This window comes from Somniosus microcephalus, chromosome 19, assembly GCF_052327205.1.
Source record: "Somniosus microcephalus isolate GS21.2 chromosome 19, FLI_Smic_1.0, whole genome shotgun sequence".
NCBI lineage: Eukaryota > Metazoa > Chordata > Chondrichthyes > Squaliformes > Somniosidae > Somniosus > Somniosus microcephalus.
The window spans coordinates 78,229,325-78,256,008 of record NC_141005.1 but is presented as its reverse complement, the minus strand read 5'-3'; the positions used below and the strand labels follow the sequence as shown (position 1 = coordinate 78,256,008).

The 26,684-nt window shown below is 48.6% G+C and overlaps 1 protein-coding gene across 4 annotated transcripts in view; it reads left to right on the top strand.

The window, feature by feature from the left end:
* Positions 1–26,171, top strand: part of med15 (mediator complex subunit 15) — a 146,674-nt gene extending 120,503 nt beyond the window's left edge. For all 4 annotated transcript variants that reach the window (XM_085962083.1, XM_085962082.1, XM_085962080.1 and 1 more), the window contains 4 exons: positions 4,405–4,565; positions 14,425–14,591; positions 16,191–16,289; positions 25,680–26,171. In XM_085962083.1, coding sequence (XP_085818209.1) covers positions 4,405–4,565; positions 14,425–14,591; positions 16,191–16,289; positions 25,680–25,816 — 564 coding nt within the window. In that variant the 3' untranslated portion in view covers positions 25,817–26,171. The remainder of the gene's footprint in view (positions 1–4,404; positions 4,566–14,424; positions 14,592–16,190; positions 16,290–25,679) is intronic.
* The last annotated feature ends 513 nt before the right edge of the window (positions 26,172–26,684 follow it).

Below are 26,684 nucleotides of genomic sequence, written 5' to 3'. Positions count from 1 at the left end.
CAGATCACCTAACTCAGCACAGACTGGGAATTGAACCTGTATGGTTCAGTGCCACACCAGGTCATTGGGCGAGTGGAGGTGAAGTTTGATTTAAGAAGGATTGCTGGCACAGATAGTGTATCAATACACCATGAGGCACCTCTTCGCCCAGTACTGTTTTAGCACCTCCTGGCCCAGTACTATTGCAGTAAAGTTTTATTTAAATTGATTTTGAGGTCACGCCTGCTGCCAAGCAGTATCTTGTCGGGACCAGATTACCCCCTGTGGTCAGATAGCCTGTTGACCCTGCCTGGGCTTGTGTGAAGAATGGCCGCTAGGCTGGCACCTATGGAACTTCACAACACGGGTCTCGACCTTCAGGAGAGGAGAGCAGGAAATTGAATTGTCAGTGAGGGAGGAGGGGTGTCTAACCCTGGAATGGAGTCATTGTCAGTCTGTGCCACCTCTTTCATTGAGAGTTGGGACATTGTTCCTGCTCTCTCCCTTACGGTAAACTATTACTGCTCAATATCAACACACATCAACCAATTATCTCTTCCTATCTCGACTCTATTTTTTCTCCCCTTGTCCAGTCTCTTCCCACCTACATTCGCGACTCTTCCGACGCCCTCCGTCACTTTAACAGTTTCCAGTTTCCTGGCCCCAACTGTCTCCTTTTCACTATGGACGTCCAATCCCTCTACACCTCCATCCCCCACCAGGACGGCATTCGGGCGCTCCGTTTCTTCCTTGAACAGAGGCCCAACCAGTCCCCATCCACCACCACCCTCCTCCGCCTGGCTGAACTTGTTCTCACATTGAACAACTTCTCCTTTGACTCCACTCACTTCCTCCAAATTAAAGGTGTTGCTATGGGAACCCGCATGGGCCCCAGCTATGCCTGCCTGTTCATGGGATATGTGGAACATTGGTTGTTCCAGTCCTACTCAGGTCCCCTCCCTCGCCTCTTTTTCCGGTACATCGATGACTGTATTGGTGCCGTTTCCTGCTCTCGCCCTGAACTAGATAAGTTCATTCACTTTACTTCCAATTTCCACCCTGCCCTCACCTTCACATGGTCCATCTCCGACTCTTTCCTTCCCTTCCTTGACTTCTCCGTCTCCATTTCTGGCGATCGGCTTTCAACAAACATCCACTACAAGCCCACCGACTCCCACAGCTACCTGGACTACACTTCCTCCCACCCCGCCTCCTGTAAGAACTCTATTCCATTCTCCCAGTTTCTCCGTCTCCGCTGCGTCTGTTCTGACGATGCCACCTTCCATACTAGTGCTTCTGACATGTCTTCCTTTTTCCTCAACCGAGGATTCCCCTCTACCGTGGTTGACACGGCCCTCGATCGTGTCCGTTCTATTTCCCGCACTTCTGCTCTCACCCCTGCCCCTCCCTCCCAGAACCACGATAGGGTTCCCCTTGTCCTCACCTTTCACCCCACCAGCCTCCACATTCAACGGATCATCCTCCGCCATTCCCGCCACCTCCAACGTGATCCCACCACCAAACACATCTTCCCCTCACCTCCCCTTTCAGCATTCCGAAGGGACCGCTCCCTCCGCGACACCCTGGTCCACTCCTCAATCACCCCCAACAGCCCTGCTCCTTCACCTGGCACCTTCCCGTGCAAGCGCAGGAGATGCAACACATGCCCTTTTACCTCCTCCCTTCCCACTGTCCAGAGCCCCAAACACCCCTTCCAGATGAAACAGCGATTTACTTGTACTTCTTGCAATCTAGTATACTGTATTCGCTGCTCACGATGCGGTCTCCTCTACATTGGGGAGACCAAACGCAGATTGGGCGACCGCTTTGCGGAACACCTCCGTTCAGTCCGTAAGGGTGACCCTGAGCTTCCGGTCGCCTGTCACTTTAATTCACCGCTTCACTCCCACTCTGATCTCTCTGTCCTCGGGCTATTGCATTGTTCCAATGAAGCTCAACATAAGCTCGAGGAACAGCACCTCATCTTTCGATTGGGCACTTTGCAGCCTGCCGGACTCAACATTGAGTTCAATAATTTCAGATAATTATCCCTGCCCCCATTTTCCATGCAGTATGATTTTTGCCATTCCCATTTGCAACATTTTATCTTTCCTGCCTCTTACAAAAGTACAGGATGTTCTTTCAATTCCTTCCTCCCCCTCCTAAACCCCCCCCCCCCCCCCCCCCCGGCTGTCTCTGCACCTTCTTAATATCTGTTACATCTCCAGCTTTTTCCAGTCCTGATGAAGGGTCCCAGACCTGAAACGTTAACTCTGTTTCTCTCTCCACGGATGCTGCCTGGCCTGCTGAGTATTTCCAGCATTTTCTGTTGTTATTTCAGATTTCCAGCATCCGCAGTGTGGTAAACCACTGTAGTTCACTGTGTTCACTGTTGTTGTTGTTGTTGTCGTTCACTCTTGTTTCACTGTTGTGCCTGACTATGCCTCAGCTGACTCCGCCCCTGGGCTACCGAGTATAAGAGCGGCCGCATGGCAGCTCCTGGCATTCGGTCGTCCACTAGAGGCATAGTCCTGATCTGTATGAAGTGCAATTCAGTAGGTAATAAAAGCCTGTTGTTCTGAACTCTGCCCAGCCTTTTATTAGAATTGATAGCGCATCACGCAGTATTTTGCAACTATATATGGCTGTAATTGTATCGGCCTGAGCCTGCTGTTTGCGCTAATGGTGGAGGATGGGCTGTGCAGTTCAGTTCGGCCTAGACAGATTCAAACTCGTCGTCACCCTAAAAATACTGGACTACAGGCACCTGGCAGGTGCAGTGGGCTAGACACGAAGCTTCCACCTCTGGCACCTGGGTTTGAACCTTGCCCAGACTAATACGATCAAAGTCTCCTGTGTCTGTTGGCTCTAAGGGTCACATTTGAAATGAGTGGGGCCAGTTTCAGCCCAGTGGGCACAGAACTGCCTGTAATTCAGCACTAAATTCACAGTATCAGAGGGCCCACAGGGCGGCTGATGTGGGAAATGGAAAAGCGCCACATCTGGGCAAGTAGGGACCACCTTCGATTGGGATTGAGGCACATTGTTGGAGACACTATAGAGGGAGCTTTACTCTGTATCTAACCCGTACTGTACCTGCCCTGGGAGTGTTTGATGGGACAGTGTAGAGGGAGCTTTACTCTGTATCTAACCCATGCTGTACCTGCCCTGGGAGTGTTTGATGGGACAGTGTAGAGGGTGCTTTACTCTGTATCTAACCCGTGCTGTACCTGCCCTGGGAGTGTTTGATGGGACAGTGTAGAGGGAGCTTTACTCTATCTAACCCATGCTGTCCTTGCCCTGGGAGTGTTTGACGGGACAGTGTAGAGGGAGCTTTACTCTGTATCTAACCAGTGCTAAACCTGCCCTGGGAGTGTTTGATGGGACAGTGTAGAGGGAGCTTTACTCTGTATCTAACCCGTGCTGTATCTGCCCTGGGAGCGTTTGATGGGACAGTGTAGAGGGAGCTTTACTCTGTATCTAACCCCGTGCTGTACCTGCCCTGGGAGTGTTTGACGGGACAGTGTAGAGGGAGCTTTACTCTGTATCTAACTCCGTGCTGTACCTGCCCTGGGAGTGTTTGATGGGACAATGTAGAGGGAGCTTTACTCTGTATCTAACCCGTGCTGTATCTGCCCTGGGAGTGTTTGATGGGACAGTGTAGAGGGAGCTTTACTCTGTATCTAACCCGTGCTGTACCTGCCCTGGGAGTGTTTGATGGGACAGTGTAGAGGGAGCTTTACTCTGTATCTAACCCGTGCTGTACCTGCCCTGGGAGTGTTTGATGGGACAGTGTAGAGGGAGCTTTACTCTGTATCTAACCCGTGCTGTACCTGCCCTGGAAGTGTTTGATGGGACAGTGTAGGGGGAGCTTTACTCTGTATCTAACCCGTGCTGTACCTGCCCTGGGAGTGTTTGATGGGACAGTGTAGAGGGAGCTTTACTCTGTATCTAACCCGTGCTGTACCTGCCCTGGGAGTGTTTGATGGGACAGTGTAGAGGGAGCTTTACTCTGTATCTAACCTGTGCTGTACCTGCCCTGGGAGTGTTTGATGGGGCTGTAAGATGATTAAAGGGTCGCTCTCCTTGCTCTGTGGCATGTCCTGGGCTAGTTTAGGGTAACGGCCGGTGCCGTTTCTTGGGGAGCTGCTTTAGGAGGTGCAGAAACGCTCCTCATAGTAACGTTGATCAAGTACCTCAGCACAAGGGCTAGTTTATCCACCAGGGTGTGCATTGCAATTGAGATCTTTACTGAAGGTTCAGATCAGGCTCTGCTGAGTTTGCTAAAATGGGGATGCGTCTCCACCCCCCAGACATGGCGCCCCCTATTAGTGGTGAGCTTATTAGTTTCTTTGTATTTATATCGCTGATCCTGTGAACGAAAAGCGGGAGAGTGGTTAATAAAGTTTCTCTTTCGCCCCCCAGCCCACTCCTCCGCCTCCACCGATGTCCATCACGAAGCAGCAGTACCTGTGCCAGCCGCTCCTTGATGCTGTCCTGGCTAATATCCGCTCCCCGGTCTTCAACCATTCCTTACAGCGAACCTTCGGGCCTGCCATGACCGCCATCCACGGACCACCAATCACGTACGTAGCAAAATCCTATCCCCTTACCCCCAGAGTCGGGTTTGCTGAATGGCCCCCCCAGGCCTCTGCTGCGGCACCATAGAACCATAGAAGATAGGAGCAGGAGTAGGCCATTCGGCCCCTCGAGCCTGCTCCGCCATTCAATGAGATCATGGCTGATCATCCAAATTCAGTACCCGGTCCCTGCTTTCTCCCCATACCCCTTGATCCCTTTAGCCTTAAGAAATATATCTAACTCCTTCTTGAATATATTTAATGAATTGGCCTCCACTGCCTTCTGTGGTAGAGAATTCCACGGGTTCACCACTCTCTGGGTGAAGAAATTCCTCCTCATCTCTGTCCTAAATGGCTTACCCCTTATCCTTAGACTGTGACCCCTGGTTCTGGACTCCCCGACCATCGGGAATATCCTTCCTGCATCTAGTCTGTCTAGTCCTGTTAGAATTTTATAAATTTCAATGAGATCCCCTCTCATTCTTCTAAACTCCAGTGAGTATAAGCCCAATCGACCCAATCTCTCCTCATACATCATTCCTGCCATCCCAGGTATCAGCCTGGTGAATCTTCGCTGCACTCCCTCCATGGCAAGAACATCCTTCCTCAGATAAGGCGACCAAAACTGCACACAATACTCGAGGTGTGGTCTCACCAAGGCCCTGTACAACTGCAGCAAGACATCCTTGCTCCTGTACTCTAATCCTCTCGCTACGAAGGCCAACATACCATTTGCCTTCTTAACCGCCTGCTGCACCTGCATGCTTACCTTCAGCGACTGGTGCACAAGGACACCCAGGTCGCGTTGCACTTCCCCTTCTCCCAATCTATTGCCGTTCAGATAATAATCTGCCTTCCTGTTTTTGCCACCAAAGTGGATAACCTCACATTTATCCACATTATACTGCATCTGCCATACTTCTACCCAATCACCCAACCTGTCCACTTGAACAACTGTTTCAGCGATGGGCTGACTTTGGATTCGTGCTTCGGGTTTAATTCAGGGAGAACTTGCCTTCATCTAGATCCTCGCACGACATCCCAAACCTCTACACAGCCAATGAAGCACTTTTGAAGTGCACTCACTGATGTTACGCAGGTAAACGCGACTGCCAATTTGCACACAGCAAGATCCCAGCAACATGCAAGTGATCAGTTAATGTGGTGTGGAGAGGTTCAGGCCCAGGCAGCTGAAGGCACGGCCACCAATGGTGGTGCGATTCCAGTCGGGGGTGCTCAAGAGGCCAAAATTGGAGGAGCGCAGAGATCTCGGAGGATTGTAGGGCTGGAGGCAGTTATAGAGATGGGGAGGGGTAAGGCCATGGAGGAATTTGATAAGGATGAGAATTTTAAAGTTGAGACGCTGCCGGACCTGGAGCCACTGTAGGCCAGCGAGCACAGGGGTGATGGGTGAACGGGACTTGGGACACGGGCAGCAGATTTTTGGATGAGCTCAAGTTTATGGAGGGTGGACTGTGGGAGGCTGGCCGGGAGAGTGTTGGAATAGTCCAGTCCATCAGTAACAGGCATGGATGAGGGCTTCAGCAGCAGATGAGCTGAGGCAGCGGTGGAGTCCGGCGATATTAGAGGTGGAAATAGGTGGTCTTAGTGATGGAGTGGATATGTAGTCAGGAGCTCGTCTCGGGATCAAATACGACACCAAGGTTGTGAACGGTCTGGTTCAGCCTCAGTCAGCTGTCAGGGAGAGGGATGGAGTCAATGGCTAGGGAATGGAGTTCGTGGCAGGGACAGAACACAATGGCTTCGGTCTTCCCAATATTTAGTTGGAGGAAATTTCTGCTCATCCAGTACTGGATGTCGGACAAGCAGTGTGACAATTTAGAGACAGTGGAGGGGTCGAGAGCTGGTGGTGAGGTAGAGCTGGGTGTTGTCAGCATACATGTGGAGCCTGACGTGTTTTCGGATGATGTCGCTGAGGGGCAGCATGTAGATGAGAAATAGGAGGGGGCCAAGGATAGATCCTTGGGGGGACCCCAGAGGTAACGATGCGGAAGCGGGAAGAGAACCCATTGCAGGTGATTCTCTGGCTACAACTGGATAGATAAGAATGGAACCGGGCGAGTGCAGTCCCACCCAGCTGGACGATGGTGGAGAGGCGTTGGGGGAGGATGGAGTGGTTAACTGTGTCAAAGGCTGCAGATGGGTTGAGAAGGACGAGGAGGAAGAGTTTACCATGGTCACAGTCACATAGGATGTCATTTGTGACTATGATTGAGGGCCGTTCTCAGTACTGTGGCAGGGGCGGAAACCGGATTGGAGAGATTCAAACATGGAATTGCAGGAAAGCTGGGCATGGATTTGGGAGGCGACAGGAAAGGGAGGTTGGAGATGGGGGCGATAGTTTGCAAGGACAGAGGAGTCAAGTGTGGGTATTTTTGAGGAGAGGGGTGATGACGGCAGATTTGAAGGGGAGGGGGATAGTACCTGAGGAGAGAGAACCGTTAACAATGTCAGCTAACATGGAACGTAAATTGGATTCGACAGACACACAAACTTTGGGATGATGGAATACACTTTTGCCAATATAGTTTAACATTCTTATCTGTGGGATCACTTTTCCACCAGAATATTACCAGGGCCGTTCTCAGTCCCAATCTCGCTTCCTCAGAGCTGTCTCGCTCTTTCAGTCCCAGTGCTGGTATACTGTGTGTGACTCCTCCCTCCACACCAACACACCCAGAGATAGAGCCTTCAGTCACTTCACCTGCACACGCTAGATCTCTTTCTCTTTCTTTTTTTCTCTCTATCCCTTTCTCACTCTCTTTTCCTAAACCCCTTAATTTCTGCTAGCTTTCTAAACCCTCCTTAAACCCGATCTTATCAACAGCACCTTTGACGACCTCCATTAACCCCCCTCCATCCCCCTGCTTGGGACCGACCACCAACTGTGAGGCTTCTTGTGATGTTTTGCCACATTAAAGACACTAATTAAATTTAAGTTGTGTACATTTTGTGCTCGTCGGAGTGAGGGATGTTCGTGTTGAAACACGAGGCAGGGGAATATTAGCTAAGGTTCCTGCTCCCTCACTGCCCGCTGCTCTCCTCCTTGCCGAATGGTGCACGTGTGAAGGTGAGGACAAAAATCGGGCTCAGCCGTGATGATCTTTGTAGCTGAATAGCCCACTGAGCCTCACACAGGAACAAAGGATACTTGAGTGAGGTATAGGGGAGAAAATTCTCTAGAAAAGAGAAGGCTGAGGGGTGACCGACAAGAAAGAAAGACTTACTGACATAAAACTCACTCCGCACTTGGTTTGAGTATAAAGCAAGGCTTTAATCAACTTGTTTCAGAACATGGAGGTCTAGTTGTACTTCACTAGCTCCTTGTCTTTACAAAATGTCCCTGGAAAGCTGGAGCCGACGCCCGAGTATTTATACTCCTTGGACAGCGCCACCAGCTGGCCGTCCAGTGTTATTTCATAGGTAGTTTCTCGATGATGAGATTTATGACACTTACATTTCTATAGCGCCTTTCACGACCACCGGACATCTCAAAGCGCTTTACAGCCAGTGAAGTACTTTTGAAGAGTATTCGCTGCTGTAATGTGGGAAATTAATAGGGGGGACCTAATAGAGGTCTTTAAGATTGTGAATAGGGTAGACGTGGAGAAGATGTTTCCACTTGTGGGGCAGACCAAAACTAGGGGCCATAAATATAAGATAGTCACCAATAAATCTAATAAGGAACTCAAGAGCAACTTCTTTATCCAGAGAGTGGTTAGAATGTGGAACTCCTACCACAAGGGTAGTTGAAGTGAATAGCATCGATGCATTAAGGGTAAGCTAGATAAACATGAGGGAGAAATGAATAGAAGGGTATGCTGATGGGGTGAGAGGAAGCAGGGTGGGAGGAGGCTCGTGTGGAGCTAAAACACCGGCACAGCCCAGTTGGGCCGAATGGCCTGTTTCTGTGCTGTAAATACTATGTAATACCATGTAAATCAAACAGGAGAGTAAAACCAGCAGAGGGGAAAGAAAAGGGGATATACAATTGTGAAATGTACTGGCACGGATCAGGAAAATCAGGCAGAGGCAGGCTAAGGAGAGGGGTATGTGAGACTAATAGAGTGGAAAATACAAAAAGCTAACTAAGTATTGTTTATATCAGGAGCAAGAGACGGGAGCAGGCGTTGGACGTTTACCAGTGGCCCTGGGAGGCAGTGTGTGAGGGCAGGGAGGTGACGGAATTATGAGCTGGTGACTCTCATCATGGAAGGACAAGGGGGAAGAGATGCCCAAGTTTAGAGCAGAGTATACGGGACAGTAGCATCCCTCTGTATCACAAGGGAAGACGCATTAGCAAGCTGTGGGATGTTGACGGTGAAGGAAGGTTACGGGTTCCAACTGATCCCATCCACCGATGCTGGCGGGAGGCGGCTGAGGAGATCGCACGGCCATCCAGCGAGACTTTTCGGAGCTCACTGCAATCGCCAAGCATCTCACTGGATTGGAGAGTTACAAATGGGACCCCACTGCTTGAAACAGACAAGGGACGAACCTGCATATGCATCTATGAGCCTCATCTAAATTGTGGGGGAAGAGTTCAAGACTCTGATGAGGGAGAGTATTTTGGAAGGATGGGGTGATTAGAGGGAGACAGCATGACGACTCCACTGCAACTCTTTGAGGAGTTCGAGATCTGGTGGATGGGGTGAGGGTTGTAGGATAGTGTATAATATAATCGGAAAAATAGCATAACAATACAGAAGTCCCCGTTAATATCTTGGTATTACGAGAATGTATTCTGTGCGATTGAGGCTAACGCATGGTTTAGATTGGGCTGTTAAGATTCCACAGGGGAATGCTTAGTTAGCAAGAGGTGTCAGGTTAATGCCATTTAAGAAGCATCAAAGGGTTTGTGTAAGAATTATAGCTAGTTTAGCTCGGCTGCCCGTGTCCTGACTCGCACCAAGTCCCGTTCGCCCATCACCCCTGTGCTCGCTGACCTACATTGGCTCCCGGTTAAGCAACGCCTCGATTTGAAAATTCTCATCCTTGTTTTCAAATCCCTCCATGGCCTCGCCCCTCCCTATCTCTGTAATCTCCTTCAGCCCCACAACCACCTCAGCCCCACAACCCCCCCCCCTCCCTCCCCCCCGAGATATCTGCGCTCCTCAAATTCTGCCCTCTTGAGCATCTCTGATTATAATCGCTCCACCATTGGTGGCCGTGCCTTCAGCTGCCTGGGCCCTAACCTCTGGAACTCCCTTCCTAAACCTCTCCGCCTCTCTACCTCTCTTTCCTCCTTTAAGACGCTCCTGAAAACCTACCTCTTTGACCAAGCTTTTGGTCACCGGCCCTAATTTTTCCTTATGTGGCTCGGTGTCAAATATTTTGTCTCATAACACTCCTGTGAAGCGCCTTGGGACGTTTTACTACGTTAAAGGCGCTAGATAAATACAAGTTGTTGTTGTTTCGAGAAGGTGTCTCGGTTTCACCTGTTAGTCTGATGAGGTCTGAGGTTTATCACCATACCTTCGACATAAACAAAGCTGACATTCCAGTGAGAATGGAGTGTAGATGGTGCAACACTGCCAGCTACTGGTGTAGCAGCATATGACACACACAATCACATGACAGTAATCTCAGGTTTCGAGCGAGTCATGTAACATGGCCATCTAGGTACATTAATAGGCTCGCTTTCTGTCATTCTTGGGCATTGTGTGCTGAGAACTCGCCTGGATTGGTTAGTTGTTCACACACCTCAATGGATATCCTACTAGTAAGTAAAGACATATAACCTGCTTGTACTTTCTGTCGCTATTACCAACAATTTATTTATGATTTATCTCTGGTGTCCAAACCTATATAATTTGGATTCATGTACAAGGGAGCGAATGTTGTCTACATGGATTTCAGAAAGGCCTTTGACACTTCCCACAAATCAGACACGATGTGTGCCCATTGGATTGGAAAATATCAGTCTGGAGAGGTGTGTAGCTGAATGAAAGAGTGATGGTGTGGAGCTAATTTACAGAACAAACGGGAAACTGTTCAACCTCCGTTGCCTCCAGTCCAGATCCAAGGTCGTCCCATCCTCGTTCGTCGAATTACAGTATGCAGACGACGCTTGCGTCTGCGCTCACTCGGAGGTCGAACTCCAAACCATCGTCAACACCTTCACCAAAGCGTATGAGAGCATGGGCCTTACACTAAACATCCATAAGACAAAGGTCCTCTACCAACCTGCCCCCGCCACACAGTACTGCCCCCCCGATTATCAAAATCCACGACAAGGCCTTGGACAACGTGGACCACTTTCCATACCTCGGGAGCCTACTGTCAACAAGGGCAGACGTCGACGACGAAGTCCAACACCGCCTTCAGTGTGCCAGTGCAGCCTTCGGTCGCCTGAGGAAGAGTGTGTTTGAAAACCAGGACCTGAAACCCGGCACTAAGCTCATGGTCTACAGAGCAGCAGTGATACCTGCCCTGCTGTATGCTTCAGAGACATGGACCATGTACAGCAGGCACCTCAAAGTACTGGAGAGGTACCACCAATGCTGCCTCCGCAAGATCCTGCAAATCCATTGGCAGGATAGGCGCACCAACGTCAGTGTTCTTGCTCAGGCCAACATCCACAGCATCGAAGCTTTGACCATGCTCAATCAGCTCCGATGGACGGGTCACATTGTCCGCATGCCCGATACGAGACTCCCAAAACAAGCGCTCTACTCGGAGCTCCGGCACGGCAAGAGAGCCCCAGGTGGGCAGAGGAAATGCTTCAAGGACACCCGCAAAGCCTCCTTGAAAAAGTAACATCCCCACTGACACCTGGGAATCCCTGGCCCAAGACCGCACAAAGTGGAGGAGAAGCATCCGGGAAGGCGCCAAGCGCCTCGAGTCTCTTCGCCGAGAGCAGGCGCAAACAGCGGAAGGAGCGCAAGTCAACCCAAGCACCCCACCCACCCGCCCCTTCAACCACCGTCTGCCCCACCTGTGACAGAGACTGTAGGTCCCGCATTGGACTCATCAGTCACCTGCGAACTCATTTTTAATGTGGAAGCAAGTCATCCTCGGTTCCGAGGGACTGCCTAAGAAGAGGAGAAGGTGGTGCATAGTGAGGCATCAGAGTGGAAATGGTCATCAGTGGAGTTCTACAGGAGGCAGTGTTTATTATTCTTTATACGTGACAGAATATTGTCCAAATTGTCTGAATTTGCAAGTAACAGCATGCTAATCAATGTATAACAATCCAAAGCGATCTGGCCTGGCTCGGTCACTGGGCAGAAATGTGGATCACATAATGAAGGTCAACGAGCTAGAGGTAACAGAGCAGGAAAGAGATCCAGAGGTTCAGGTGGAGAAGTCATTAAAACTGTTGGATCATTGTTTACATTTAGTCAAGAACGCAAGTGAAATGTTGGGATGTCTAGTTAGTGTCTTATGTCAAAGAGGTGATGTTGAAGTTGTACTTGGTGAGGCACTATATTGAGTTTTGGTCTCCGCATTCCAGAAAGGATAGTTAGTGGAGGGAGACCAGAGGCGGCTGCGAGGCTGGGTTATGGGGCAAGATTGTACACCCTGGGGCCTTACTGAAGAGGAGGAGCTTGATAGAGGTCTTCAAAATTTCCAGAGAAGCTCAAGCTAGAACTGTTCTACTGTCAGGGACAGGATACGGGGACTGGAGTCAGCCAATGATTTGGAGGCAGGGCGGGACTTGTGGTTTTAATTTACGGTCTCCGAACTCATGACGGAAACTACAGCAAACAGAGTCTTCCGAGTACAGCAGGATTATTTCTCCAGCAAAATGCAGTGAGTGGGGGATCGTCACATAACGCACATTATGTGCGTAAAATCAATCCCAGTCACTTACAGCAATACAGTCTCCAGGCATGATTGACGGGAGAATTACCCAATCATCTCCACTCTGACCAGAACTTATGGTGTCAGTGTATGCGGCCTTAAAGTTAAGGGTCTCAAAAAAAAAAGTTTGGCAACATTGTTTTCCACAAAGAGGGTGATAGAAATGTGGAATAAACTACCAGAGGGAGTAGAAACGATGTCAGGGTTTAAAGAAGGAATGGATGGGTTCCTGTTAGTAAATAGTTCAAGGCATTTTGTTCTCAAATCTGAGTGTGGAACTGATGGGGGGGGGGATGGTTTGGAAGGGAGGCTCGTGGACCAGTGACCTTCTGGTCTAACCAGTACTGTTACTGTGTCAAGGCGAGGGAATTGGGAGAGTGTGTGTTGGGCACGTCTGTAACTTGGATCAGGGTGCTGCAGTCTGCTAATTGTCTCTTTAGCCACATCTCACCACAGCAGGGTAAAGCATTTTAGAACCCAGGCCCGTGTCAGTCATGTTCTTGTGCAGCTGTGTTCCCTGCTCCTGAATTATTTGTTAAACTCTTGGCTTTTTATTTAGCACAGAGTTTCTGGGCCATTAACCTCCCTCAGGAAGCACCCAATGGGATGGTGACCTTCTGATTCATTATGACTACGCTTCTTGCTGTTGCACACCAAGAGCTTTCAATCCTGTTACTAACTTTTCCCATCCAGTGTTACTGACCGGCTTTGGTGTCGGCCCCGGAGGCAAGCAGTGCCCCGAGTCACGGGGCGGAGGTCTGGGCCTGCCATCACCCAGCTCGCTCAGCTGCGTGAATGGGCAGTCGCCAAGCGAAGAGAGAGAGGAAAAAACTACAGGCCCAGGAGTTCTGTTGTAACTCGCTGTTTGGAAATGGGGATGACCCCTCCAGCTCACAGCCATCCCTTGCCCGCTGGTGCTGGAGAGGCAGCAGCACGGAATTGCACTCAGTATCCCAAGAACATAAGAAGTAGGAGCAGGAGTAGGCCATACGGCCCCTCGGGCCTGCTCCGCCATTCAATAGGATCATGGCTGATCCGAATCTAGACTCACGTCCACTTCCCTGCCCTCTCCCCGTAACCCCTAATTCCCTTGTCTGCTAGGAAACTGTCTATCTCCGTTTTAAATTTATTTAATGTCGCAGCTTCCACAGCTCTCTGGGGTAGCAAATTCCATAGATTTACTACCCTCTGAGTGAAGAAGTTTCTCCTCATCTCAGTTTTGAAAGGGCAGCCCCTTATTCTAAGATTATGCCCCCTAGTTCTAGTCTCACCCATCAGTGGAAACACCCTCACCGCATCCACCCGATCAAGCCCCCTCACAATCTTATATGTTTCGATAAGATCGCCTCTCATTCTTCTGAACTCCAATGAGTAGAGTCCCAACCTACTCAACCTTTCCTCATACGTCAACCCCCTCATCTCCGGAATCAACCGAGTGAACCTTCTCTGAACCGCCTCGAGAGCAAGTATATCTTTTCTTAAATATGGAAACCAAAACTGTACGCAGTATTCCAGGTGTGGCCTCACCAGTACCCTGTATAACTGCAGCAAGACTTCTCTGTTTTTATACTCCATCCCCCTTGCAATAAAAGCCAAGATTCCATTGGCCTTCCTGATCACCTGCTGCACCTGCATACTAACTTTTTGTGTTTCATGCACCAGGACCCCCAGATCCCTTTGTACTGTAGCACTTTGCAGTTTCTCTCCATTTAGATAATAACTTGCTCTTTGATTTTTTCTGCCAAAGTGGGTGGGTGAACTAGTAACTCTGCCCGAGGCCGCAAGTAAATGGGAGGGTGGGTCACAAATGACGTTCAGGCAGATTATGGGCACTACTGACGCAATGCAGCAGGAGATACTATGTGGCCAGGAATGGGGAATATGTAGCAATCATGGCACTGCACAGGGCAGTGTGGCTAACGCTATGTCCCGGATTTCAGTCTGGGAAAAAAAGTGAGTTCCAGAAGAAGCTTCAAAACACCGCTGCACTCGACGCACCATCCTGCTTGACTAACCACCGCTAATCTCTTCCACACAGGGCCCCTCTGATCGCCCCGCGGAAACGCAGGCATGACGAGGACGAGAGGCAGACCATTCCCAACGTTTTACAGGGGGAGGTCGCACGGCTAAATCCTAAATTCCTGGTGAATTTGGACCCTTCCCACTGCAGTAATAATGGAACAGTCCACCTCATATGCAAATTAGGTGAGTGGAGATGGATGCTGGTTCTGTTCCGATCAGTACATGGTGACTATCTGAATGTTGACGTTTTCATGTTGTCTAAAATTGTTAAACTATATTACCGCCCCCCACCCCCGCCCTTGAATTGCCCCTCCCTCATTTCCTTGTATTTTGCCTTTTTAAAATTCCCTGCTTGGCTCTGGATCTCGGTGTTGCTGGATATCAGATTATGCCGAACTTAGCCACGGGTGACCCACCGTCCATCCCTGTCGAGTTTCTTGTGTCACCTACCATTACCGACAAGATGAGACAGGACACAGTTGTGTATTATGGTCACCAACCTGACCTCCAATCCCTTGGCATTCCCAATTTATATTTGATGCATTGCAGTTAATATAACCGTCTTATTTTCTTAGACCCTCTTCGCAGAGTAACGCTCTTTCCTCTTTATTCTGAGCTGGCAGGCTATGGCAGACCTGCCCAGTGCTGGTTTTCCACTCTGTGTTACAAGTGTCCAGTCAGTGCAGCTCATTGTGTTGCTTTCCATATCCCACAACATCACCTTCTGAGACTTCCCAGGCCCCTCTTGTATATGGATATTGAAGCGTTTCAAAAGGACGAGAGGGTGATTACCCTCCAAGTCCTGGATTTGGCACGAGGGGTTAGTGAGCTGCACTCGATTGAGGTACACCCACTCTTCACCTTCATCCCACCAAGTCACAAACTAGCATATTCCAAACTTGTTACTCAGCAAGCCCTTTCACACTGATCAGACTGCAAGTTCTGGGCTGCTTCTGGTGAGCACTGAGTCATGGCCCAGCAAGCCAATGTCGTGGCTTAAAGTGCCAATTCCTTAATCAGTAACCTGCACTGCAACCTTCCTATTGTGTGACCCATGTCCTGACTCAATGTGTACATCACTGCTTAATTACACACCCACCCTCTGGGTGGGCGGAGGAGGGGGTGTCCCGGTGGGCAGGGGAGGAGGGGGGTGTCCCGGTGGGCGGGGGAGGAGGGGGTGTCCCGGTGGGCGGGGGAAGAGGGGGTGTCCCGGTGGGCGGGGGAGGAGGGGGTGTCCCGGTGGACAGGGGAGGAGGGGGTGTCCCGGTGGGCGGGGGAGGAGGGGGTGTCCCGGTGGGCGGGGGAGGAGGGGGTGTCCCGGTGGGCGGGGGAGGAGGGGGTGTCCCGGTGGGCGGGGGAGGAGGGGGTGTCCCGGTGGGCGGGGGAGACGGGTGTGTCCCGGTGGGCGGGGGAGACGGGTGTGTCCCGGTGGGCGGGGGAGACGGGTGTGTCCCGGGGGGGGGGGGGCGGTGGTGTCCCGGTGCGTCGGAGACCAGGCCGAGCTGCTCTCCCCGCCTTGGTAAAACAGCGCGCCGACACTTGCAGGTCAGCACTCATGGTAACGTGCCCCAGCGCGAGTCCAAGACTGGACTTGCCACGGCCTTGATAGCGCCTCCTGTTGTACCTTCGAGAGATGATTAGCTGGTCACCTGGTGCATATTCTTGTCAATGAGAGGGTGTGATGTGACGTTGTTGCAACACGACTCCCCAGGACTGATTGGATGGGAAAGTGTGAGTGCCGCTGATTACTTGAACTAATGCTGATTTGCTCTCTTCTGTCAGATGATAAGAGTCTCCCCAGTGTCCCCCCGCTGCAGTTGAGTGTTCCAGCCGACTACCCAGACCAGAGCCCTCAGTGGACAGATGACTCCCAGCAGTACGGTAAGAGGACGAGGGGATGGCCGGTCTGTTTCTACGTATGTTATATTACAGGAGAGTGGTTGACTGGAGAGACAGGTGCCTCTCTCTCTCGCAGGCTGCACTCCATGATATGTACGCCCCACACTAACACAATTGTGGCTCTACGACAATGTTGTCCGATAGAAATTGCTGACTAGCTGCAGTTGTGGCTGTCGTGACACCGTTTTAGCCACATGCACTAATTTTAGTAGAAAACATCTTGACACACACTCACAAATATACGTAAATGTACTTCACACTTTACTGAACAAACATCTATCACCATTCATTAACCAAGGAAGTTAGAATTAAGGAACAATGGAGAAGCTAGTACGCTACTGGGTGTATACTATAGGCCACCAAATAGTGGGAAGGAGCTAGGAGAACAAATTTTGCAGGCAAATTACAGAAAACATTCAAGAACTATATAGTAGTAATAATGGGAGACTTCAATTATCCTATTATAGACTGGGATAGGAACAGTGTAAAGGCAAAGAGAGGGAGGAATGCCTGAAATGTGTACAAGAGAACTTCCTTGATCAGTGTGTTTTCACCCCAACGAGGAAGGGAAGCAGTGCTGGATCTAGTTCTGGGGAATGAAGTGGGGCAAGTGGAGTATGTTTCAGTGGGACAGCATTTGGGGAATAGTGATCATAATATCATCAGATTTAGAATAGTTATGGAAAAGAACAAGATACAATCCAGCATAAAAATACTTAACTGGAGGAGGGCTAACTTCAGTGAGTTGTGAAGGAATCTGGTCCCGGTGGATTGGAATCAAATATTGGTAGGCAAAACAGTCATTGAACAATGGGAGGCCTTCAAAGAGTAGATGGTTCGGGTACAGAGTAGACACGTTCCCATGAGCCAGATGATGTAGGCGGGGTTTTAAATGAATTTTTTGCATCTGTGTTCACTATGGAGAAAGACGATGCGGACATAGAAATCGGGCAAGGGGACTGTGACATACTTGAACATATTAGCATCGAGAGGGAGGAGGTGCTAGCGGTTTTAGCAGGCCAAAAAGTGGATAAATCCCCAGGCCCGGACGAGATGTATCCCAGGCTGCTGTGGGAGGCAAAGGAGGAGATTGCAGGGGCTCTGACACAAATTTTCAGAACCTCTCTGGCCACAGGGGATGTACCAGAGGACTGGAGAACAGCTAATGTAGTACCATTATACAAGAAGGGTAGCAGGGATAAACCAGGGAATTACAGGCCAGTGAGCCTAACATCTGTGGTAGGGAAATTATTGGAAAAAATTCTGAGGGACAAAATTAGTCTCCACTTGGAGAGGCAAGGATTAATCGGGGATAGTCAGCATGGCTTTGTCAAGGGTAAATCATGCCTGACAAATCTGATTGAATTTTTCGAGGGGGTGACTAGGGGGGTGGATGAGGGAAATGCTGTGGATGTGGTTTACATGGACTTCAGTAAAGCTTTTGACAAAGTCCCGCATAGGAGACTGGTCAGGAAGGTAAGAGCCCATGGGATCCAGGGTGCCTTGGCGCGTTGGATCCTAAACTGGCTGAGTGGCAGGAGGCAGAGGGTGATGGTCGAAGGTTGCTTTTGTGACTGGAAGCCTGTGTCCAGTGGGGTACCTCAGGGATCGGTGCTGGGTCCCTTGTTGTTTGTGATCTACATAAATGATTTGGATGAGAATGTAAAAGGTATGATCAGTAAGTTCGCAGATGACACGAATATTGGTGGGGTGGTAAATTGCGAGGAGGAAAGCCTCAGGCTACAGGACGATATAAACGGGTTGGTCAGATGGGCGGAAAAGTGGCAAATGGAATTTAACCCTGAAAAGTGCGAGGTGATGCATTTTGGACGGACAAATAAGGCAAGGGAATACACAATGAGTGGTAGGACCCTAGGAAGTACAGAGGGTCAGAGGGACCTTGGTGTACATGTACATAGATCCCTGAAGGCAGCGGAACAGGTAGATAAGGTGGTTAAAAAGGCATATGGGATACTTGCCTTCATTAGCCGAGGCATAGAATATAAGAGCAGGGAGGTTATGATGGAGCTGTACAAAACGCTGGTGAGGCCACAGCTGGAGTACTGTGTGCAGTTCTGGTCACCTCACTTTAGGAAGGATGTGATTGCTTTGGAGAGGGTGCAGAGAAGATTCACCAGGATGTTACCTGGGATGGAGCGCCTCAGCTATGAAGAAAGACTAAACAGGCTGGGGTTGTTTTCCTTGGAGCAAAGAAGGCTGAGGGGGGACCTGATTGAGGTGTACAAAATGATGAGGGGCATAGATAGGGTAGACAAAGAGGAACTTTTCCCCTTAGTAGGGGGGTCAATAACAAGGGGGCATAGATTCAGGGTAAGGGGCAGGAGATTTAGAGGGGATTTGAGGAAGAATTTTTTCACCCAGAGGGTGGTTGGAATGTGGAACTCACTGTCTGAAAGGGTGGTAGAGGCAGGAACCCTCACAACATTCAAGAAGCATTTGGATGAGCACTTGAAATGCCATTGCATACAAGGCTATGGACCAAATGCTGGAAAATGGGATTAGGCTGGACAGGGATGGATGGGCGGCGCAGACACGATGGGCCGAAGGGCCTCTTTCTGTGCTGTAAAACTCTATGACTATGACTCTATGAGGTAAGGAAGGGAATCCAAAAACAGAGATCCCTGGATGACAAAAGATATAGAGGTTAAAATGAAACAGAAAAGGGAGGCTTATGACAAATGTAAGGTTCATAATACCATAGAGAACTAATCTGAATATAGAAGTTCAGAAGAAATCTTAAAAAAGGGAATAAGAGGGGCAAAGAGAGAGTATGAGAGTAGACTAGTGGCTAACATAAAAGGGAACCCAAAAGTCTTTTATAAACACATAACTAGTAAAAGAGTAATCAAAGGAAGGGTGGTCCAATTAGGGACCAAAAAGGAGCTGATCTTGTTGAGGTAGAGGACATGGCTGAGGTACTAAATGAGAACTTTGCTTCTGTCTTCACAGGATGCTGCCAGTGTAGCAGTGAAGGAGGAGGCAGTAGTGATAGTGGATAGGATAAAAATAGATAAAGAGGATATACTTAAAAGGTTGGCAGTCTCCAAAGTGGCAGTCTTCAAAGTAGGAAAGTCACCTGGTACGGGTGGGACGCATCCTCAGTTACTGAGGGAAGTAAGGGTAGAAATTGAGGAACCTCTGGCCACAATCTTCCAATCCTCCTTAGATACGGGAGTGATGCCAGAGGCCTGGAGGATTGCAAATGTTACACCCCTGTTTAAAAAAGGGAAGAGCGATAAACCTGGCAACGACAGGCCAGTCAGCCTCAAGTTGGTGGTGGGGAACCTTTTAGACACAATAATCCAGGACAAAATTAATTGGTATTTGGAATGAAAGTCAGCATGGATTTGTTAAAGGCAAACCATGTTTGACTAACTTGATCGGGTTCTTAGATGAAGTAACGCAGAGGGTTGATGAGGGTAGTGCAGTTGATGTGTATATGGACTTTCAAAAAGCATTTGACGAAGTACCACATAATAGACTTGTTAACAAAATTAAAGCACACGGGATTAAAGGGACAGTGACAGCATGGATACAAAACTGGCTAACAGACAGAAAGCAGAGAGTAGTGGTGAATGGTTGTTTATCAGACTGGAGGGAAGTGTACAATGGTGTTCCCCAGGGGTTGGTATTAGGACCACTGCTCTTGTTGATATATATTAATAACCTGAACTTGGGTATACAGGGCATAATTTCAAAGTTTGCAGATGACACGAAACTCGGAAATGTAGCAAACAATGAGGAGGATAGTAACAGACAAACTGGTGAAATGGGCAGACACATAGCAGATGAAATTTAATGCAGAGAAGTGTGGAGCGATACATTCCAGTAGGAAGAATGAGGAGAGGCAATGTGAACTAAATGGGTCAATTTTAAAGTGGGTGCAGGAACAGAGAGACCTGGGGGGGATGTACACAAATCTTTGAAGGTGGCAGGACAAGTTGATAAAGCTGTTCAAAAACAACATATGGAATACTGGTCTTTATAAATAGAGGAATAGAGTACAAAAGCAAGGAAGTTATGTTAAATCTTTATAAAACACTGGTTAGGCCTCAGCTGGAGTAGTGTGTTCAATTCTGGGCACCGCACTTTAGGAAGGATATCAAGGCCTAGGAGAGGGTGCAGAAGAGATTTACTAGAATGGTACCGGGGATGAGGGACTTCAGTTATGTGGAGAGACTGGAGAACCTGGAGTTGTTCTCCGTAGAGCAGAGAAGGTTAAGAGGAGATTTGATGGAGGTGTTCAAAATCATGAATGGTTTTGATAGAGTAAATAAGGAGGAACTGTTTCCAGTGGCAGAAGGGTCGGTAACCAGAGGACACAGATTTAAGGTGATTGGCAAAAGAACCAGCGGCGACATGAGGAAACCTTTTTTACGCAGTGAATAGTTATGATCTGGAATGCGCTGCCTGAAAGGGTGGTGGAAGCAGATTCAATTGTAACTTTCAAAAGTGAATTGTTTAAATACTTGAAGGGAAAAAAATTACAGGGCTATGGGGAAAGAGCAGGAGAGAGTGGGACTAATTAGATAGCTCTACCAAAGAGTGGGCACAAGCATGATGGGCTGAATGGCCTCCTGTGCTGTATGATTCTATGTTAGAAGAGGGTAAACGACGAAAGATTATTTTGACTGGTTGGTGAATTGGTAGCAAGGATGTGCACAGCATGATCCCATCCACCCGCCCTGCAGGGATAATTGACCGTTCTTTGTCAATCAGTATTCTCCACACACCTTAGGAGCACAGAACAAAAAGAATAGCCTGCGATATTTCCTGGATGTTCGTCAGCACTGACACAGTAATCCGAGTAACCTGAAAAAAAATGCAGAAACCTGGACGATGGGCCGAATGGCCTCCTTCTGTGTTGTATCATTCTGTGATTCCATTAAGAAAACCACTCGCAGACTCTACTTTTCACTGTACCATTTTACCAACAAATGGACGAAAAGGTTAAAGTTCAGATGGTTACACCGTGTGAATGAGTTTTGAGATCATAGGCCCAATGACTATGTCTATTACTCATTATTTATTTACTGATCAAAAATATAATTAACCACATCTGGAGTCCCAATCAGCCACATGTGCCTAGTGGCTAATGTATTAGACAACACTAGCCTACATATATGCCTGAACCGGAACGGGACCAACATCCTTGCGGAGAGGTTTGCTAGTGCTGTTGGAGGGGGTTTAAACTAACTTGGCAGGGGGATGGGATACAGAGTGGAGCTGTAGTAGGGGGTGATACACAGCCAAATATAGAGGAAAACACAAGTCAGTCTGGAAGGCAGAGCAAATATGTAACGGCACAAGGGAGTATGGCAAGGCTGGATGGCATTTATTTTAATGCAAGGAGTCTTGCGAGTAAGGCAGATGAATTGAAGGTGTTGATGAACACATGGGAGTATGATATTGTTGCTATCACAGAGACATGGTTGAGGGCGGAGCAGGACTGGCAGCTCAATATTCCGGGGTATAGAATCTTCAGGCGAGACAAAGGGGGGTGTAAAAGAGGAGGGGGTATCGCACTATTAATCAAGGAGTCAATTACTGCTGTAAGGAGGGATGATATCTTGGCAGGTTCCTCTAATGAGGCCATATGGGTAGAACTTAAAAACATAAAGGGGGCAAGCACTTTGCTGGGAGTGTACTATAGGCCCCCAAACAGTCAGGGGGAGATAGAGGAACAGATATGTAGGCAAATCTCAGAGAAATGTAGAAATAATAGGGTAATAATAGTAGGGGATTTCAACTTCCCCACTATGAACTGGGATCGTCAGAATGTGAAAGGCTTAGAGGGTGCGGAATTCTTAAAGTGCATCCAGGAGAGCTTTTTGAGCCAGCATGTAGAAAGTCCTGCAAGAGAGGGGGCAGTACTGGACCTAATTCTAGCGAATGTAGCCAGGCAAGTGGTAGAAGTGTCAGTAGGAGAGCATTTTGGTGACAGTGACCATAATGCGGTGAGATTTAAGGTAATCATGGAAAAGGACAAAGATGGACCGGAAATTAAGGTTCCAAATTGGGGGAAGGCCGATTTTAATATAAGGCAGGATCTGGCCAAAGTGGACTGGGATCAGCTACTTGTAGGAAAATCCACATCAGAGCAGTGGGAGTCATTCAGAAAGGAAATAGAGAGAGTACAGCGCCAACATGTTCCCATAAAGGTCAAGGGTGGGACCAACAAGTCCAGGGAACCCTGGATGTCAAGGGATATACAAGAATGGATTAGAAAAAAAAAGGGAGGCTTTTGGCAGATACAAAGGACTAAAAACAGTGGAAGCCCTAGAGGAGTTTAGAAAGTGCAGGGGGGTACTTAGGAGAGCGAAGAAGGGGCAAAATAAAGGAAAATCCCAAGGTGTTTTATAAGTATATTAAGGGCAAGAGGATAACCAGGGAAAGAATAGGACCCATTAGGGACCAAAGTGGCAATCTGTGTGTAGAGCCGGAAGATGTAGGTGAGGTTTTAAATGAATATTTTGCATCTGTGTTCACTATGGAGAAGGACGATGTAGGCATAGAAATCAGGCAGGGGGATTGTGATATACTTGAACAAATTAGCATTGCGAGGGAGGAGGTACAAGCGGTTTTAGCGGGCTTAAAAGTGGATAAATCCCCAGGCCCAGACGAGATGTATCCCAGGCTGCTGTGAGGGGCAAGGGAGGAGATTGCAGGGGCTCTGACACAAATTTTCAGAAGCTCTCTGGCCACAGGGGAGGTACCAGAGGACTGAAGGACAGCTAACGTAGTACCATTATTCAAGAAGGGTAGTAGGGATAAACCAAGGAATTACAGGCCAGTGTGCCTAACATCAGTGGTAGGGAAATTATTGGAAAAAATTCTGAGGGACAGAATTAGCCTCCACTTGGAGAGGCAAGGATTAATCAAGAATAGTCAGCATAGCTTTGTCAGGGGGAGATCATGTCTAACCAGTTTGATTGAATTTTCGAGGGGGTGTTTAGGTGTGTGGATGAGGGTAGTGCAGTTGATGTAGTCTACATGGACTTCAGTAAGGCTTTTGACAAAGTCCCGCATGGGAGACTGGTCAAGAAAGTAAGAACCCATGGGATGCAGGGCAATTTGGCACATTGGATCCAAAATTGGCTTAGTGGCAGGAGGCAGAAGGTGCTGGTCGAAGGTTGTTTTGTGACTGGAAGCCTGTGTCCAGTGGTGTACCGCAGGGATCGGTGCTGGGTCCCTTGCTGTTTGTAGTGTACATTAATGATTTAGATATGAATGTAGGAGGTATGATCAGTAAGTTCGCAGATGACATGAAAATTGGTGGAGTGGTAAATCGCGAGGTGGGAAGCCTCAGGCTACAGGACGATATAGACGGGTTGGTCAGATGGGCAGAACAGTGGCAAATGGAATTTAACACTGAAAAGTGTGAGGTGATGCATTTTGGGAGGACTAACAAGGCAAGGGACTACACAATGAATGGTAGGACCCTAGGAAGGACAGAGGATCAGAGGGACCTTGGTGTGCATGTACATAAATCCCTGAAGGCAGCAGGACAAGTAGATAAGGTGGTTAAGAAGGCATATGGGATACTTGCCTTCATTAGCTGAGGCATAGAATATAAGAGCAGGGAGGTTATGATGGAGCTGTACAAAACGCTAGTTAGGCCACAGCTGGAATACTGTGTGCAGTTCTGGTCGCCACACTATAGGAAGGATGTGATTGCATTGGAGAGGGTGCAGAGGAGATTCACCAGGATGTTACCTGGGCTGGAACGTTTCAGCTATGAAGAGAGACTAGACTGGCTGAGGTTGTTTTCCTTAGAGCAGAGAAGGCTGAGGGGGGACCTGATTGAGGTGTACAAAATTATGAGGGGCATAGATAGGGTAGATAGAAAGGAACTTTTCCCCTTAGTAGAGGGGTCAATAACCAGGGGGCATAGTTTCAAGGTAAGGGGCAGGAGGTTTAGAGGGGATTTGAGGGAAAACTTTTTCACCCAGAGGGCGGTTGGAATCTGGAACTCACTGCCTGAAAGGGTGGTAGAGGCAGGAACCCTCACAACATTCAAGAAGCATTTAGATGAGCACTTGAAACGCCACAGCATACAAGGCTACGGACCAAGTGCTGGAAAATGGGATTAGAATAGATACGGCTTGATGGCCGGCACGGACACGATGGGCCGAAGGGCCTCTTTCTGTGTTGTATAACTCTATGACTATGATTCTATGCCATCAGCAATATTCCCTGTAATTTTTTTTCGGTGTGCGGGCCCTTCAATTTTTCGTGCATGCGTGGTTATTACCTTTGTAAAGCCGGTGAGCGGCCTGTGCGGGACTGCCAGACCACTGCGCGGCCACGCAGCTTAACGGGAACATTGGCCACCAGTAAAGTCAACAAGGGGGTCCCCTGAGTTTCCACTGATACGGCAACTAGGTCCCTGGATTCTACCGTGCAGTCCACTGCCACCAGGACCCAACTGTAGAAAGTATAACAACCTGCATTTATATAGTGCCTTAAACGTAGGAAAATGTGCCAAGGCGCTTCACAGGAGCGTTTATCTGACAAAAATTGACAGCGAGCCACATAAGGAGATAGTGGGACAGGTGACCGAACACTTGGTGAAAGCAGTAGGTTTTAAGGAGGGTCTTAAAGAAGGAGAGAGAGGTTTAAGGAGGGAATTCCAGAGCTTGGGGCCTAGACCCGCACAAGGAGTAGTGACAAACTAGTAACAACAGGCAGTATAAAGGCAACTTTGGACAGAATGCACTGTGAGGCGATGTGTTTCAAATGAGAGTCTGCCCTCTGGATGTAAAGGATTCCATGGCACAATTCGAGGAAGAGCAGGGGAGTTCTCCCGGTGTCCTGACCAATATTTATCCCTCAAAAAAACATTAACTGGTCCTTCATCTTGTACATGAGATGGATGCTGTGTTTGCCTACATAACAACAGTGACGACACTTTATTGCAAGCGATGTGTCCTGAGAGATGTGGTAAGCGGCTGTATTAGTGCAGGTTATTCTCTGGTTGCTGCCCTCAGTTGACTGCTAGCACAGTTCGAATCTCAGCGAACTGGTGTGATCCGAATCAAGCCCTTCGATCATGGCCCTGTACAATAACATCCAGGTCTCTGCTTGTCCGTCATCCTAAGGCATCAACAGCCACAAGATTACTTGGTTCCTGAACTGTGGCCCTGCGCTCAGCTGCAGTGGAATTTGCTGATAAAGGATCAAATAGACCAGCAAGTTGATGTAAAAAGTGCAGTGCCCAGTTGCTGGAGTCAGCAAAGGGTTAATGTTGGAGTGGGTGAGAGCGTAGCCCTGCAGCACTCCGAGCCTGTTACAGTGCACATCGTGACACCAAATTAACACTGGGCCCGCTTTCTTTCTGTTCACTTGCAGAGGCCAACCCCTTCCTGCAGATGGTTCACCGTGCGATGACATCCAGACTTCTGCAGCTACCGGACAAGCACTCAGTCACTGCGCTCCTCAACACATGGGCACAGAGCGTGAAGCAGGCCTGCCTGTCTGCAGCATAACCCCTTTCGGGAGGAAGTGTATACCTTCCAACCTGGAGCCTGTATGTTACCAAGGAGCCTTCTAATGGATTCACTGAGAAGCTAAACGTGTGGAAAAATTGAGAAGGACTTGCACCGTTTAGCTCTCTTCCTGATCACTTTAAACAACACGGGACCTTTCCCTTGCATTTTTTGGATATAAAGATATGTATCAAGAATTCAGTACATTATTTACAGTCCTTGTTTCTATTTCAGATAGTGTCTTTGCTCATAGCCCAGTGAGGGTGACTCTCAATATCCTGTATGTTACCTGGGTATGTGTGTTTTTAATAATGTATCAGTGAAGTTGACACTGGAGTAAATTTTTTTCCAAATACCTGTTAATTGCTCTTTTATTTGCACAGGGATTCAGTACTTGATGCTGCAGGCTTGAATGTAGTAAGTGCCAGTTTGGCTTAGTTGGTCACGTTCTCCTCTCTGTCAGGATTCGAATGTTCGAGCCCCACTCCAGGACTTGAGCTCCTAATCCAGGCTGACACTCTCCGTGCAGTACTGAGGGAGTGCTGCACTGTCAGAGGTGCCGTCTTTCACATGAGACGTTAAACTGCCTGCCGATGTGAATTTTAAAGATTCCCTGATATTTGAAGAAGAGTTCTCCTGGTGTCCTGGCCAACTTTCCTCCCACAACCAACACCACTAAAAACAGATTCGCTGGTCTTTCGTCGCCTTACTGTTTGTGGGAGCTTGCTGTATGCAAAATGCCTGCAGTGCTATCGTCACTGCATTTCATTGCAATTCACAAGGTGGTTCTGAGACATGATGAGGTGCTATATATAAATACAAGATCTTCCTTATGAAACAATGTTCTTACGAGGGAAAAGAAACTCCC